This window comes from Parasteatoda tepidariorum, chromosome 7 (genome assembly GCF_043381705.1).
Source record: "Parasteatoda tepidariorum isolate YZ-2023 chromosome 7, CAS_Ptep_4.0, whole genome shotgun sequence".
Classification (NCBI taxonomy): domain Eukaryota; kingdom Metazoa; phylum Arthropoda; class Arachnida; order Araneae; family Theridiidae; genus Parasteatoda; species Parasteatoda tepidariorum.
This window is the reverse complement of record NC_092210.1, coordinates 22342005-22357030: the sequence shown is the minus strand read 5'-3', so window position 1 is coordinate 22357030 and position 15026 is coordinate 22342005. Positions and strand designations below refer to the sequence as shown.

At 29.2% G+C, this 15026-nt stretch overlaps 1 protein-coding gene and 1 long non-coding RNA gene across 2 annotated transcripts in view; both read right to left on the bottom strand.

Annotated features, from left to right (window-relative positions):
* Window positions 1-4511: 4511 nt before the first annotated feature.
* On the bottom strand, window positions 4512-9202 carry LOC139425949 (uncharacterized). The gene is made up of 2 exons (XR_011637114.1): window positions 8879-9202; window positions 4512-5185 (listed from the first exon to the last, which is right to left on the bottom strand). It is a non-coding gene; the product is annotated as an uncharacterized lncRNA (long non-coding RNA).
* A 4912-nt stretch (window positions 9203-14114) lies between these two features.
* LOC110283573 (uncharacterized) overlaps window positions 14115-15026 on the bottom strand; it is a gene marked incomplete in the record, with an annotated part of 13428 nt that continues 12516 nt past the window's right edge. The window contains 1 exon segment of the mRNA XM_043041904.2: window positions 14115-14207. Within this exon segment, the coding sequence (XP_042897838.1) occupies window positions 14187-14207 (21 nt within the window).

Genomic DNA, 15026 nt, shown 5'->3' with positions numbered 1-15026 from the left:
TGTTCTTCTGTAATAAACACCCTTAACACATATTTCGCTGAAATAACCATCCATAAAACATATTCTACTCTAATAACCTATAGGGGCGAGTCGGGTAGCCCCGCTCACTTAAGGAGTATTGCTTATATTTCTGTATAATACTAAATAATAATCAACATTTTTGTATGTTTCTATTGTTTTATCATCTAATTAAATAATGCAAAAAGAATAAACCAAAAAAAGAATAGTTAAACTTTAAAAAATAGAAATTTAAAAAAANTATTTATTTTCAGTTGTTTTTTCCCGTTTACGTAATAATTTGATGCATCCGATGTGCATATTTCTTATTGTATTATTTAAAGTTACTAAGCACAAACTAATATACACATTGCAGAACAAGCCGGATAGTTTTTGAATTCTGTAATTTTCAAATTGAAATATATATATATATATATATATATATATATTCAAACTTACAGCATTTCAAGAAGCTTAATTTTGGCTAAAAATACGATAGAAATGTAATTTTAGAAGTAATCAAAACAAAATTAATTGTATTTTTTTTAAACAGTGAAATCAGTTTTTCTTTATGTTATTTATTTTAATTATTTTATTTATTTAGTTTATGTTATTTAGTATAATTATTCAAAATTTCACTAAAGCTAATTTTTTTTATTATTCTGGGAAACATCCATAACTTTTTTAGAACATTTTACATAATGCAACATGTAATCTTACATGAAAATCAAAATACAAAAACTGTGTACCATGCTAAAAAAATTATGATTGAAAAAGAACTGGGAAAAATTTATTTCTACCTATACAAGGTGTTATTAACCGCCTTAAATATATATTCTACTGTTTTAACCACGCTTAATATATATTCTACTGTAATAATCTCTCTAAATATATGTTCTGCTGTAATAAACATCCTTAACACATATTTCGCTGAAATAGTCATCCTTAAAACATATTCTGCTCTAATAAACATCCTTAACACATATTTCGCTGAAATAGTCATCCTTAAAACATATTTTGCTCTAATAACTTATATATCTTCTGCAGTAATAAGTACACTTGGTACGTGTTTTGCTGAAATAACCATACTTAACATCTATTCTGCTGTATTAAACCTTTTAATATATGTTCTTAGAATCCTCGTTATAAATGAAGTCAAAAAAGTATAAACATTAAGAATTGCTAACTATTATTCAAATAAGCGAAAAGCAAGAATACTATCAAAATCTGACGAAGTACTACAGAGGAAAGTTGGACTGAAAATATCAAAACCTGTTGAATTGTCGGAGGAAATGGACTGTAGTAAAAAATCAGCCAATGAAAACACCTCAAATTTTACCCCTTAACTAAACTAACTTGTTTTTGTGTTTTTCATTTCGCCTTCTTTCGAAATATTTCAACAGATGCCGACACCGCTTTTGTTCCCTTCCCCCCGTTTAAATGCATAATTCAGATCCTTATTGCGAACATTTTCGGTTTTTTCTTGACAAAGTTACTAAAACTCTTCGTTTGAGTCTTGTTGTTTCACTATCTGACAATGTCAGTATCATGAAACATAATACTGACATTGTCAGATCATGTTGTCAGATTGTCAGATCATTGTCATTAACAGACATTGCAATGCAATTAAAAAAAAATGCCTTATGGTAGATTTCGAGAAAAGTCGCTTGGGAACTATTTTCTTCCTATCTCTAACACTAAAGTAGAATTTAAGTAACTTTAATAATTTCAAATAATTTTTCTATAGAACAATTTTTTAATAGAATATTTTTTCTTAAACTTTCAATAATTTTAATAGAACTCTAAAATAGAATTTAAAACAACTGATAAAATAAAATCGAATTCTGAAAAAAAAAAAAACCGTTAGCTATAAGTAGCTTATCATTCAAAATTGCCAATATATTCAAATCTCAATTTTGAATTTTCTGTCGCTTGCATTAATTTTTTTATTGCAAGGCAGTAAAGGGGTTGTACAAAAATATGGAAACACTTCTATACTAACTCTAAGTAAACGATCTTTTCCCTATCAGTAAATATTTTGAAAGATTTTACATGGAAAAACACTGTTAGCACAATTTTAAATATCATGCTTGAAGCTTTCAGAAAAGATATTACTTTTACCCTCTAAAATTTACATCGGCCAAAAATGGAAATTGTAGCATAGCTCGTTTTTATAATATCACTATAATTTTGAAATTCATTCCTGCGTAAATATTGCAATCGCTTAGCATGATTTCAAAATTGCTGGTAAAAAAGTAAGAAATTAGTTATTGGCTTCCTCTCTTCATTTTGGTTGATACGAATTTTGCTTGTAAAAGGACATTTCTAAAAGCTTCGAGCATGGTGTTTTAAATTGTGTCAACAGTTTTGCCATGTAATATTTTCCAAAGCATTTGCTGATAAAAACAAAAGAACGCTTACTAAGAAATTAGTGTAGAAGTGCGTCAATATTAATTTTCCATTGCCTTATAGAATATCTTATACCTTACTCCAATATGAGTTTAAATTTTCCAAAATTAAATTTTAATGAAAAGATTTTAAAAGCTTGTTTTTTTTTAACATTTTATGAAGCAATTTTAGTATTTTTTAATTATTTAAAGACACCGTTCATTAACGCATTTAAGAAAATATACGATGAATTTTTCCCTTCGACGAATCAAGTAATCTGTCAAAGTTGACTACGAATGAAAAATTGCTTGAATAGTAGTAAGAATCATGTCATAGAAGGTGATGAGTTTCTGTTTTTTTTCTTCTCATTCTTTTATTGTAACATTTAATATTTATTTAGTTCCAATATGAAAATTAATTTTATTAAACTTCATAAACCATTTTTTCTTATAAAGATCTTGATAATTTTCCTGGATGGTCAATTCACAAATTAGGTTAGCTTTCAATACAATTTCTCCAATTTAGTAGAATTACAATACATAGCATAGAAAATTACCTGCAAATTTTTTTGTTTGTTTGGGGGGTTAACTTATAAAATGTTTAGAAGAAAATTTTCAACTATACTCCTAGGATAATTTAACTTATATCAGCGGTAAGCAAACAAGATGAACAGATGGTCAGGTTACAAAGATTTTGCAACCTTTTATTAAGTAGGATAAACTTAAGTTCAAAGTGCATAGCTGAAATCTTTTCTTTTTTTCAAAATAACTTCAGAAACAACTAATAAAATTTGCACACAACAGTTAAATATCTGAACTCCTGACATCTAAAATAAATATATATATATATATATATACATATTTAAGCAATTTTGTTTATAGCTGATACTTTCTGCATTATTTCTTAGTAATTTCTTAAATGATCTTTAAATTTTGCATCCATAAATTTTAATGAAATTTATTTATTTGGTAACTATTTTAATTGTATATGAGATTAAAATAGCTAAAACCATGTATTCAAATTTAAATAATTTAGTATCATTTAATAATATCTATATCATTCTATCAATAAATATTGTACTCTAACTATAAGTATTTTAATGTAACTATAAATACTTGTACAATTCAATATCTCTCCTAGATTTTGCCGTAAATCGAAGGCTCCATAACTTCATTAAGAAAGCTGCATTCTGGAAATCATCTTGTTGGGAATTGAATTCTTTACAATTGTTCATTAGCCTCTTAAAATTCGCCATATTTGCATGCCACGCATAGCTCCACGTGTGCTTTCAAAGAAGGCTTAAATCTCCAGAGAGAAATTTTCACTCTGGGTTTTATTTCGTATCTCAGGAATTCCTTTCTACGGATACTCCGTCTATCTTTTATTTTGACTCCTTGAAAACATTTCAAATGAAGAATTGCATTCACAATTACGTCTGGAAAATTGCTTGGCGATGCAAGACATTTTGGTTAAGGGGTTTTCCTCTTAAAATGCAAAAGTTAATTCACTAGACTCTTCTAATAAGTTATTTTGAAGAAGAAATTTAGAAACGGTGCTGAAATGGGAAGTAATTGCTATCGATAAAGTAATAAACTTGATATTTGAGATTCTAAAGTGAATTTCACAATGGTCTGAGAACTTTTGCGCAGTTTCTATGAGACATTAGGCTCTTTAAAGTTTGTGTTCATTAATTTTTATGCATAATAACATTTTAAGGGTCAAATAAATACGGCACCTGTTTTTTTAAATAAGCGATTTTTTTAAACAATGTGCACTGTATTTTGACTATGAATATTGTATTGAAATTATGCAGATTTTTATTTTTTATATTGAAAATGTGCAAATTATTTATTAGCTTAACTCCATAACTATAATAATTTTCAANCTTCTTCATCAAAAATTACTAGTGTTAGTTTAACATTAAAATAAATATTGGAATTTTTTATATTAGCTTAAATATTTAAAGACGAAAAGGAATTTTTAAAATTTGCTATTCTTTACAGAATGAGAAAAATTCAAAAAAATATTAGTAACTGTGAAAATCGTTTAATTAAATCATTAATACCCGAATGTGATTTGTAAGCAAATGAAAAAAATTGACGTATGTTGTAAAATAAGTAAGCAACTTTTAGGTTTGTTAACTAATTTAAATACATAAATAGGAAAATAGATTTGTAAAAAATCAAAATGTTTAAATAAAAAACCCTTATTGAAACGAACGGTTAACATTTTTTTTAAAAATAATTTTAATGAATAACATAAAATTCTAATGTAAGCCATGTAAGATTAATGTAAGATTGTTTAATTTTTTCAACATTTCATAAATGCGTACAGAGATTCGTAGATGAATAAATTTTCGTTTACGAACGACATTTTTAAAATTAATATAAAAGTGTTCATACTTATAATACAATTTCAACGATAATATTCAGAATGTCGATTTTTAATGTTTGATTACCGGTAGCTCAGCCACTCATGCCACCCATCTGCTGCATCATTTTTTGCACGAATTTCTGTATATCTGCTGCTGGTGCACCTTCACTCTTCATTTTTTCTAATTCTTCCATTGCTTTCTTAGTCATTTCTTGTGCTTGCTGCCCCCCAGCTCCAGACATTTGAGACGCCATTTGGGTCATTTCTACCATCTTCTTTTGAATATCCTCCATAAAGTTGCCTCCCGCACCTTCCGCCATTTTCATCATCGCTTCCATTTGATCTTTAAAAGGATTATTTGGACCCATAAAAGTTGACATCATACCTCCAGCCATATCCTTTAAGCCATCGAACATACCTGCTGTTGCTAAAGTTGCAGAACAAATTAAAACAATCATAAAAGTGAAGTATTGCATCTTGTGCTTTAGAAACAGACACTTTCAAAACTGAGTTATTTAGGTTGAATTCGTTTAACGCTTCAATTAAACAAGAAGAAGATGTCGAGCCTTATATAATGTTCATGGAACGATTTTTTTTTCTTAAATTGAATCAACAAAAAATTATTCAAATCTATATCCTTTGTTCTATTTTTGTCTGTGAGAATAATGGCGACGTTGCATTCAGCAATAATATTTCCGTGCGAAATCAACGGGATTTAAATTCTATAAAATTGTTCAAAATGTATTCAACTGTTGACATATAATGGAGTAATGTTTCTAAAGGATAAAATAACAAAGATTATTCTTGAATAAAATGTTTCGTGTTAGATGTACTGAAGGATATGTAACTCGGATTTCTATCCCATTTTATGAATAATATAGTAATTTTTAAATTAAGTTCATCATCCGAAGTATGATTAAACAAGACAAGAAGAAAAATATTACAATTTGCATAATAAGAAATTACTAGTATGTTTGGATGATGACTAACAATCATTATTCTTTTAATATCAAAATAATAATTCATTTAAAACCTAGGATATAATTTTAAAATCACGCACTTTGCGGAAATTATTCGATGCATAAATGAACATTTATAGATATACAGGGTGTTTATAAATTCCCGGACCCATTTTGATGATTAATAACTCATAAAATAATGAAGATATAAACAAACTTATGGCATTTATTGATGGAATAACTCATATATTTTCCTTTTCAGGTTTGAATATCTTTACTTTTGTAAATATCGTCTGCGCCGTCGTCGTAATTTCAGATAATTTCATTTTCCAGTCTAAATATCTGTACTTTTCTAAATATCGTCTGCTTATTATTGTTAATCGCCATAATGTGCACATATGGGGATCTGAAAACCCCCATGAATACCGTGAGACACAAAGGGATTTCCCAAAGGTTAATGTGTGGTGTGGACTAATGCAAAACCGAGTCACTGGGCCTTTCTTTTTTACAGAAAAGACGGTCTCATCAGTCGTTTACTAAGACATGTTGGAAAACATATTTCCACAACTAGAAGAGCTTCAGCCACATGTCTTTTTACAACAAGATGGTGCACCACGTCATTGGGGTATCATAGTTCGTTGACAAGGATCATGAAACTTTTTGAGTTTATCTAACCATTTATACTATTAATTTTAATCTATCTTTATTATTTTATGAGTTATTAAACATCAAAATGGGTCCGGGACTTTATAAACACCCTGTATTTTGGTAGTAGTATTTTATTTTTGTCGCACTAGAGCTCCACACCTGGCTATTGGCGACGAGAACATTATTTTAAGTTTTGCCAATTAGAAAGCTTATAATAAAACAATGACAAGCTGACAATAGGATTTAATTTTTGTTCTTAAGTGTATAGAAAGAGATGAAAATTGAATTGAAAATCGATTTTATGAATGGCATGATCAATTCTCAATTAAGTTCATCGCCCACAATATGATCAATGAAAAACTAAATGCGAAGAAGAAAATATTAAAATTCAGCTTATGAGAACTTATTAGATTGTTTGTATAAAATGTAATAAGCTACTGTTTTATCTAAATTTAATATTAGAGTAATAATTCCAGCTGGAGCCTGTGATAATTGTAAAATAACGCACTTCAGTTTGCGGAATTATTTGATGCGTAATTGAAAACTTTCTGATCTTCATTTTAATTTTTTCCACTTGAAGAGCTTATTGTAAAACAAGGGAGGTCGCAAATTAATTATTCAAGGGTGAAAAAAGAAAATGTTATCAAAATCTAACAAATCAGTTCCAATACTAAAAATTACACGAACTTATATTCAAAACATGATTGAAAACGATAAAATATGTTTGGTTGTCAGAAAGAAAACGAGAAATTTAAAGTTGATAGTTCTTCTTCTATCGGCATGACAGCCCTTTGTGGGCCAGAGCCTTCCCTAAAAACTTCCTCCATTCTGCTCTTTTAGTTAGAAACACTTAAAAATTTTATCTGTCAATTAAACTTGCTTTGATGTTTTCGTCCTGATTTTTTCACTAGTGATTCAACTGATTTACATAGAGCGATTCCTAATGTGTTTACAGTTTTGAGATGTTTTTTTGTATAAATTGTTATTAAGAGACGTAGTTACGAAACTACCTATATAGGCTGAAATTTTGAATTAATATAATAATAAGCTTCTTTTGCTTCAAAAAGTTGGTTTATTTTTAGATTTATAATTTAATTTTAAGTAACGTATCCCACTTATTAAGTATATTATTTAACTTATTATGTATCCAAATGAAGTAAAACAAATCAGTTAGATAGGGTGTAGAAAAACGTAAAATGAAGTAAAAGAATCAACATTAGATGATTAGACTTTGATAAAAAAGAAAAAAAATGCCACACAGATGTCTGTAAAAATGTAACGTCAGGGTTAAAATTTATCTAACTGAAAGAGCCATTTTTAATCAAGTACTTAAATGAGTAACGTGAGTGTTCTTCAAAATTCTAATTTGTTCGAAAGTTATTGATATTTTAAATACTTTATTCACAGATTGCATGTTAAATACTGACTATTTATCCATTGTTGTAAAAAAGCGAATAATTCTTCTCGAAATTTCAGTTTGTTCGAAAGTTTTTGTTATTTTAAATATTTTTTCGAATTTTTTGTCACTTTATACAATTACACATGAAGATTGCTTAGATGTTGAAAAAAAATTCATTTCTCTCTCTCTCTCTTTTTGAGACAGAAGGAGATATAATGCCAGATAATAATCTTAATACTTGTTTTTAAAGTCTTTAAAAAATAAAAAATAAAACAATTTAAGCTGAAAAGTGTCCTATTCTAATTTTTACTCACATATTCTGTATTTTTAAGTTTAACTTACTTTTCAAATACAGTCTATTATTCCATAAATCAAATTTAGGTAATAATACACTTTGTATCGATTAACATGGTAAGAATATGTTCCAAGAAAAAATTATAACAACTATGTCATTTGTTAACAAAACTTTCTTTGTTTTCGTGGAAAATATACAATTTTATGAAAAAAAAAATAATGACTGAAAGGCAAATACGTAGGATCAAAGCGAATGCAGTTAGGGATATTTTAAAAAATGTTAATATTCTTTGAATAGAAGATTGTTCTAACAAACTTTTCTCGTCATTTTTAGTATCAAAAGTAAAAAAAGAAATTATGATAATAAATAAAGAAAAATTTATATTTTATTATTAGATTTACTGCATTAAAAAAAGACAACAATATCTCCTTCATCAAAAATTACTAAAATGATAATTTCGTAATTTTTTTGACAAAATTACGAGTTATTTTCCCAAGGTTTCCTCACTTATTAATTATTTGTTCCGAAAGATCTCTTTCCTCAATACATCATATGCTATGCAATGTGTGTTTTTATCATGAATAATAACAGTAAGCACCTTAATTGGTTGCAAGCTATCTTTCACGCTGGGTATATATTTATGAACGCATCAAAGCAGATGATTGCAACACAGACCACAGAATATAAAGCAACAATTTAAAAAAGAAATTCTGATAATAGTCCAAAATTTATATTTTAGAAAGTTGACTGTATTAAAAAATATCTTCTTCATCAAATATTACTAAAATGTGAATTTCGTAATTTTATTGTCAAACTTACGAGTTAGTTGTTTTCCCAATGTTTCCTCACTTATTAATTATTTGTACCGAAAAATCACTTTCTTCAACACAGACAAAAGTTTATATTTTAGAAAATTGACTGCATTAAAAAGAATGACTGCAATATCTCCTTCATCAAAAATTACGAAAATGAGAATTTCGTTATTTTGTTGACAAAATTACGAGTCATTTTCCCAACGTTTCCTCACTTATTAATTAGTTGCTCCGAAGCATCACTCTCTTCAACACAGCGTGCATCATATGTTTTACAATGTGTGTTTTTTATTATTAATAATAACAATATACTTCGTCCTTGGTTGCAAACCATCTTAACACACTTTCACGCAGGGAAAATATTTATGAACAAATAAAGGCATCAAAGCAGATGATTGCAACACGGACCACGGGACATAAAGCAACAGTTTTATTGCTTTTTCATCATTATTCATAGGCGGAAGCATTAACAATCACATCCTGGAAGAGATTTCACTGTCGAAAGTAATAGTAATTTAAGTATGCTTTTAGCAACAATTTTAAAAGCCCTCTTATTTTTACTCTGTTATTGTCATAAATGTTCTTCCTCGTTTCTGTGATTTAGAGAGGGAATTTTCATAACCATCACATTAAATAGAGGGAGTTTTTCCCACTACATTTAATGATTTGTATTGAAGTAATAGTTTTATCGAGCAATTTCTTGATAGTTTCAACTGATTAAACATTTTTAGCAAACAGTCGTGGAAAATTTATATTTTTAACTGTGTTACACAATTAATGTCGTGCAATTTGAATTATTCAAAATATTTAAAAAATTTTTATATGATAATTTTTGTTCAAGATATTTAAATAACTAGTAGTTTTTCATTCGCATACTTTTTTTTGAAAGAAAAATACACATCTTATCTAAAACTTATGCAAACTTGTTTGTAAAAATAAAAATGTAGAAAAAGGTTTGAGAAATGCAGATTGAGTATTTGTAGAATGAATTCAAACAATTATTTAATTAACTTATTTTATTATCAAACTTATATTTATTAGAAAATATTAAAAAAAAGTCTTTTAGAAATTATTTTATTTAGGTCTTATTGAGTTCATTATAAATAAGCATTGATGTCTGTTGTATTCAAAAAATAAATAGGAAAGTAAAATAGCGTATGTCAATCAAAAATGAGAAACACTGGGGAACAATTTTTTTTCTTCTGCTGCATGAGATTTTTTTTAACACTTGGATGCTTTAGTGCCGCTGATTTTAAATTGGTTTCTCTCTCCGAGTTCCAGTTTTATTAAATGACATTTTTAGTCTACTTGTGGAGTTGGGGCACATCATCAGGATTAAAACTGCATAGATACCCATGCCAGGAAATGACGTCATACGCAACTAGGGGAGCTTCCCCATTATGACAGAATACCGCAAAACAACAGCTCATAAAAAGGAAACGCCCCCAGCCGCGTCTGATGACATTTCAGGACATAGTTTTCTATGCAATTTTAATCTTGATGATGTGCTCTACCTCCTCGAGAAGTTTGTCTAAACATTTACGTGAACCCCTGCCATACATAACGTGTTTAAACTTGTACATTTCGACAAAAAGTAGACTAAAATGTCAGTCAAAAAAAATCTGTAGATTTAGGAATAGAACTAATTATAGGTTTGATATCCCCACACCCGAATTCGACAATACCAAGCATTTGCATAAATGCAACATAAAATTTGTTCAACAATGAAACTAATTTCGGTTCGTTTCAGTTTCATCCTGCCATAACGAATTCATGATAGCAAACTCAGTTTCACAAATAATTATTTATGAAAATATTTCATTACAATTCAATAATGCAGACCAGGTGGCCGGGTGGTTAGCATGCCTGATTATGAAGCCAATTGTTGCGGGTTCAAATCCCGGTAAGGACGTGGACGTTTTCCACTGTGCGTTGTCCTGTGATGTGTGAATGTGGCCCACTCTATGAACGGTTATCTGTGGCAGTGTTATAAAATAAAATAAATTTAAAATAATTCTTAAATTGTCCATAAATAACATGTATTGCAGTTTTTTTGCGTTTTGGACAACGTTTGTATATTATGTGTTTCCAGGTACTTGTTGGTATTTTTCGAAATTTTGATTCCCTCTCCTTTCATCTGAAAATATTGTTTAAGTGATTCTTGGGGTGCTCAAAAATATAGTTTTCTTTAAAAAAAATCGTTTTCTAGATGTACACTGTTTGAATATAAAGTTCCACATATCTGCAAAAATGAGTCAATGTCAATGAAATGAGTTCTGAATTCAGTTTAGCTAGATGACGTGGAAAGTTGATTGTGCCATTATGTTTCGGACAGTAAGGATTCAAATGGAAAATAAAACTTGTTCGTTTAGGGAAACAGTAAAAAATCGCCAAGTTATATTTCATGACTAATTTAATTTTGGTTAATAGTATTAGTGGTATTAAACCTCAATGGTTACACCTTTGAAAAGGTTAATGAATTCAAATACCTTAGAAAAATGATCAATGACCAAAACAGCATAAAAACAGAAGTCGACAACCGAATTAAAATGGCAAACAAGTGTTTATTTTGGACTAAGAAAGCAATTAAGATCAAGCCTAATCAGTCGAAAAACCAAAATTAAATTTTATAAGACTCTTATTCTATCTGTATTGCTCTATGCAAGTGATATATGGACACTAAACGCAGACACTCAGCATACTCTTGGTGTTTTTGAAAGAAAAATACTTAGAAATATTTTCGGCCCACTTTAGGAAATAGGCTATTGGCGAATAAGATACAACTTTGAATAATATAGACTCTATGGACAGCCACAGATAGTGCAGGTCATTCGAAGCAATAGATTAAAATATCTTGGCCATATCTGGAGAGGTACAGAAAACAATGCAGTACGAATCGCCACCTTTAAAAATCCTTCTGGATCTCAGGCCAGAGGAAGACCTCCAACTAGATGGCTGGATGACACTACTAAAGATCTCAAAGTAATAAAGATTAACAACTGGAAAAAAGTCGCCATGGATAGGAGNCAACATGGACACTAAACGCAGACACTCAGCGTACTCTTTGTGTTTTTTGAAAGGAAAATGCTTAGAAATATTTTTGGCCCAGTATAGGGAAGAGACTGTTGGCGAATCAGATACAACTTTGAATTATATAGACTCCATGGACAGCCACAGATAGTGCAGGTCATTCGAAGCAATAGATTAAAATATCTTGGCCATATCTGGAGAGGTACAGAAAACAATGTAGTACGAATCGCCACCTTTAAAAATCCTTCTGGATCTCAGGCCAGAGGAAGACCTCCAACTAGATGGCTGGATGACACTACTAAAGATCTCAAAGTAATAAAGATTAACAACTGGAAAAAAGTCGCCATGGATAGGAGGCGTTGGAGGCTACGCCTGGTTGAGGCAGCCAAGGCCTGTAAGGGGCTGTCGTGCTGAAGAAGAAGACGAAGAAGGTATTGATCCTCATGGTTGTTGGTGCTGCCTAATTTAATGGATATCAAATAATATATTAATAAAGGCTTGAAGGTACTTACTATAAGAACAACAACAAATATTACCTATTTAAATATTACCTTTTGTCAACAAACATTACCTATAGTTAAAAAGGATAGGGAAATCTTTGAACTATGTAGACTATGTATTGAATTAAGTATAGAGCACAATAAGTGAAAGTGTCTATAGTCTATGTGGAAATGTCCATAATACAGTTTCGGTTTTATAAACAAAAACCTTCCTCAGTGTTTAAATACCAAATTATAGTATAGGAGTAAATCGACAAACTAGTGCAAATTGTTTCAGTTTTGCCTCCACCTATGTTCCATATTGGTAAAATCACTTTGCACTAGTTTGTTTCTTTACATCTCTACAGTCATTTGGGGTTTAGACACCGAGGAACGTTCCGTTTCGTAGAATCAAATCTGTAGTATGTCTTTTTTTGCACTTTCGTTTGTGCTATATTGTCGTATATTCTCCTATCCCTTTGTTTTCGTTTTGCTTCATTAATCAAATAGCTGAATACCCGTTCTTTATACAGGTTGAAAAATAAATATGTAATCAAAAGTTGATCAACACTACTAAATCATGCAGAAAACTCAGAAACTAACAAAATTAGTCAAGATGAAACATCGGTCCAATTTATCTATATTTTATACTTTATTTATTTATATTATTTTTTTTATTGCCTTTATTGGTGTATTCATGTTATCATATTAAGCAAAATATGCTTTCAGAAGTTCGTCCTATTATTCGATATCAACCATAGTAGATAGTAAAAAAACTACCATGATTAACATTTTCCTCTGATACATTTCTCCACCTATACCTATAATAGGCGACCTAGTATATTAGTACATTTAGTTCATTTAGTTCATCTTACTATTATCAGTACTTATTTTTAAGTCCGTAAAAATCGCCTAACTATTATTGGCGCCTGTAATGCTTAAATAAATGCGGTATTAAAAAATACTGGTATTGCCGTTATAGATTGCTGTGGTAATAAGAACCTATTGTACCAATATAGGTCTTAATCTAGGTACTGTAGTAGTAGGTTTTTTACCTAACTCCGGAACTTATGAGTACCTCAATATTACCATATAACACATACATAAATAACCATTATTTTTTTGTAATTTGTTATATTTTTCAAACGGTTTCATACTATTAGATAAGATAATATAAGTTGGAAATTCCACTCACCAAAAATGATTAACTATACACATTTATAAATTACATTAAAGATATTAAAAGATTCTTAATGTCTACACATGACATTTACTGCAGATTTCTGGTATTTTTGACGAAGTTTGGATTTCTAAATAATGTTCTGTAAGTATTTCCAGGCACTTTTCGAAATTATGACTCCCTCTCTTTTCTCCTAAAAATGGCTTTAAATGATTCTTATACGGTGCAAATAATTATAAAGAAAATTTAAAGTGTCTGCTGGATGTCCAGCAGATGCTTGAGGGAATTCCAAATACCACAAATCTGTAATAATGACAAAGAATCCTGATTTTTGTTCAGTCAAATAGTTGAATAGAAAGTTGGTCAGACATACATGCTTCAGATCCTAAGGTCAGGGGTTCAGTCCAAGTGGTGAAGGTATTAAACAAGAAATACTTTTCAGTTTTGTTTATTGACCGTTCTTGTGATGTCTGTTTGGTTTAATTTTCAATCCCCCCCCCCTGTGTTACAACACTTTAAATGTTACTCTATAAGGTAGAATAAATAATAAATCCTACAAAGTTTATTTATTTTATTGAAAAAGTAAATTAAAATACAAATAAAAATATGTGACAAGTTACAGTTGTTTAATTGTTGCCGTTACAACTCTGAAAAGAAAAATATAAACATCAATTAATATCAGAATTCATTTATAGTTAAACATAGAAAGTATCCCAATAGATTTAAATTAGTTAATTTTTTTATACCTCGGTTTATGACTAATTATCAAAACCGAATAAAAATTGAAGTAAAGCATTTTAGTTAGAAATTCTATGTTTGCCTTAAAATTTCTTGCTTTATAACGATACGATAAGTTAGTATGCTGAATTGATAGGAAATTTTGAAAACAATAATGATAATAATAAATAAATATAAAACTTGTGTTTAAACATATATATATATATATATCACAGTTTCACCCCTCTCCAGACGGAGATGGGGGGAGACCCATATCCCGTCTAAGCTGACGGATTTTATTTAAGCATGATAAACAACAAAAAGCCACGCAAAAACATTCGGTCCTGCGTTTTATAGGATGATTAAACAGTGTAAAAAAGTCCAGTCATATGCCTTTTCTGCATTCTTACGCCTCATCAAATTTATTTATTACTCATAGAAAATCGTTTAATCTTTCCTTATATGGAAGTGAAAGATCTTAAAATAACTTCTCTTTTGAAGTATTAATCTAATTATTATTCATTGGCATGTTTTTAGCCTTGAAGTCCCAAAATAGAATTTCTACCCTTATCTTTTACTAAAGATATTTAATGAAAAGGAATGAAGTTTTAATGCTTTTATTAATACAAAAGTATTTAATTTTTGTATTACCAAACGCGCACATACTTCTTCTGTTTTGATTTCGCAAAACTTTTTTTTTTTTTTTTTTTTTTTTTTTTTTTTTTTTTTTTTTTTTTTTTTTTTTTTTT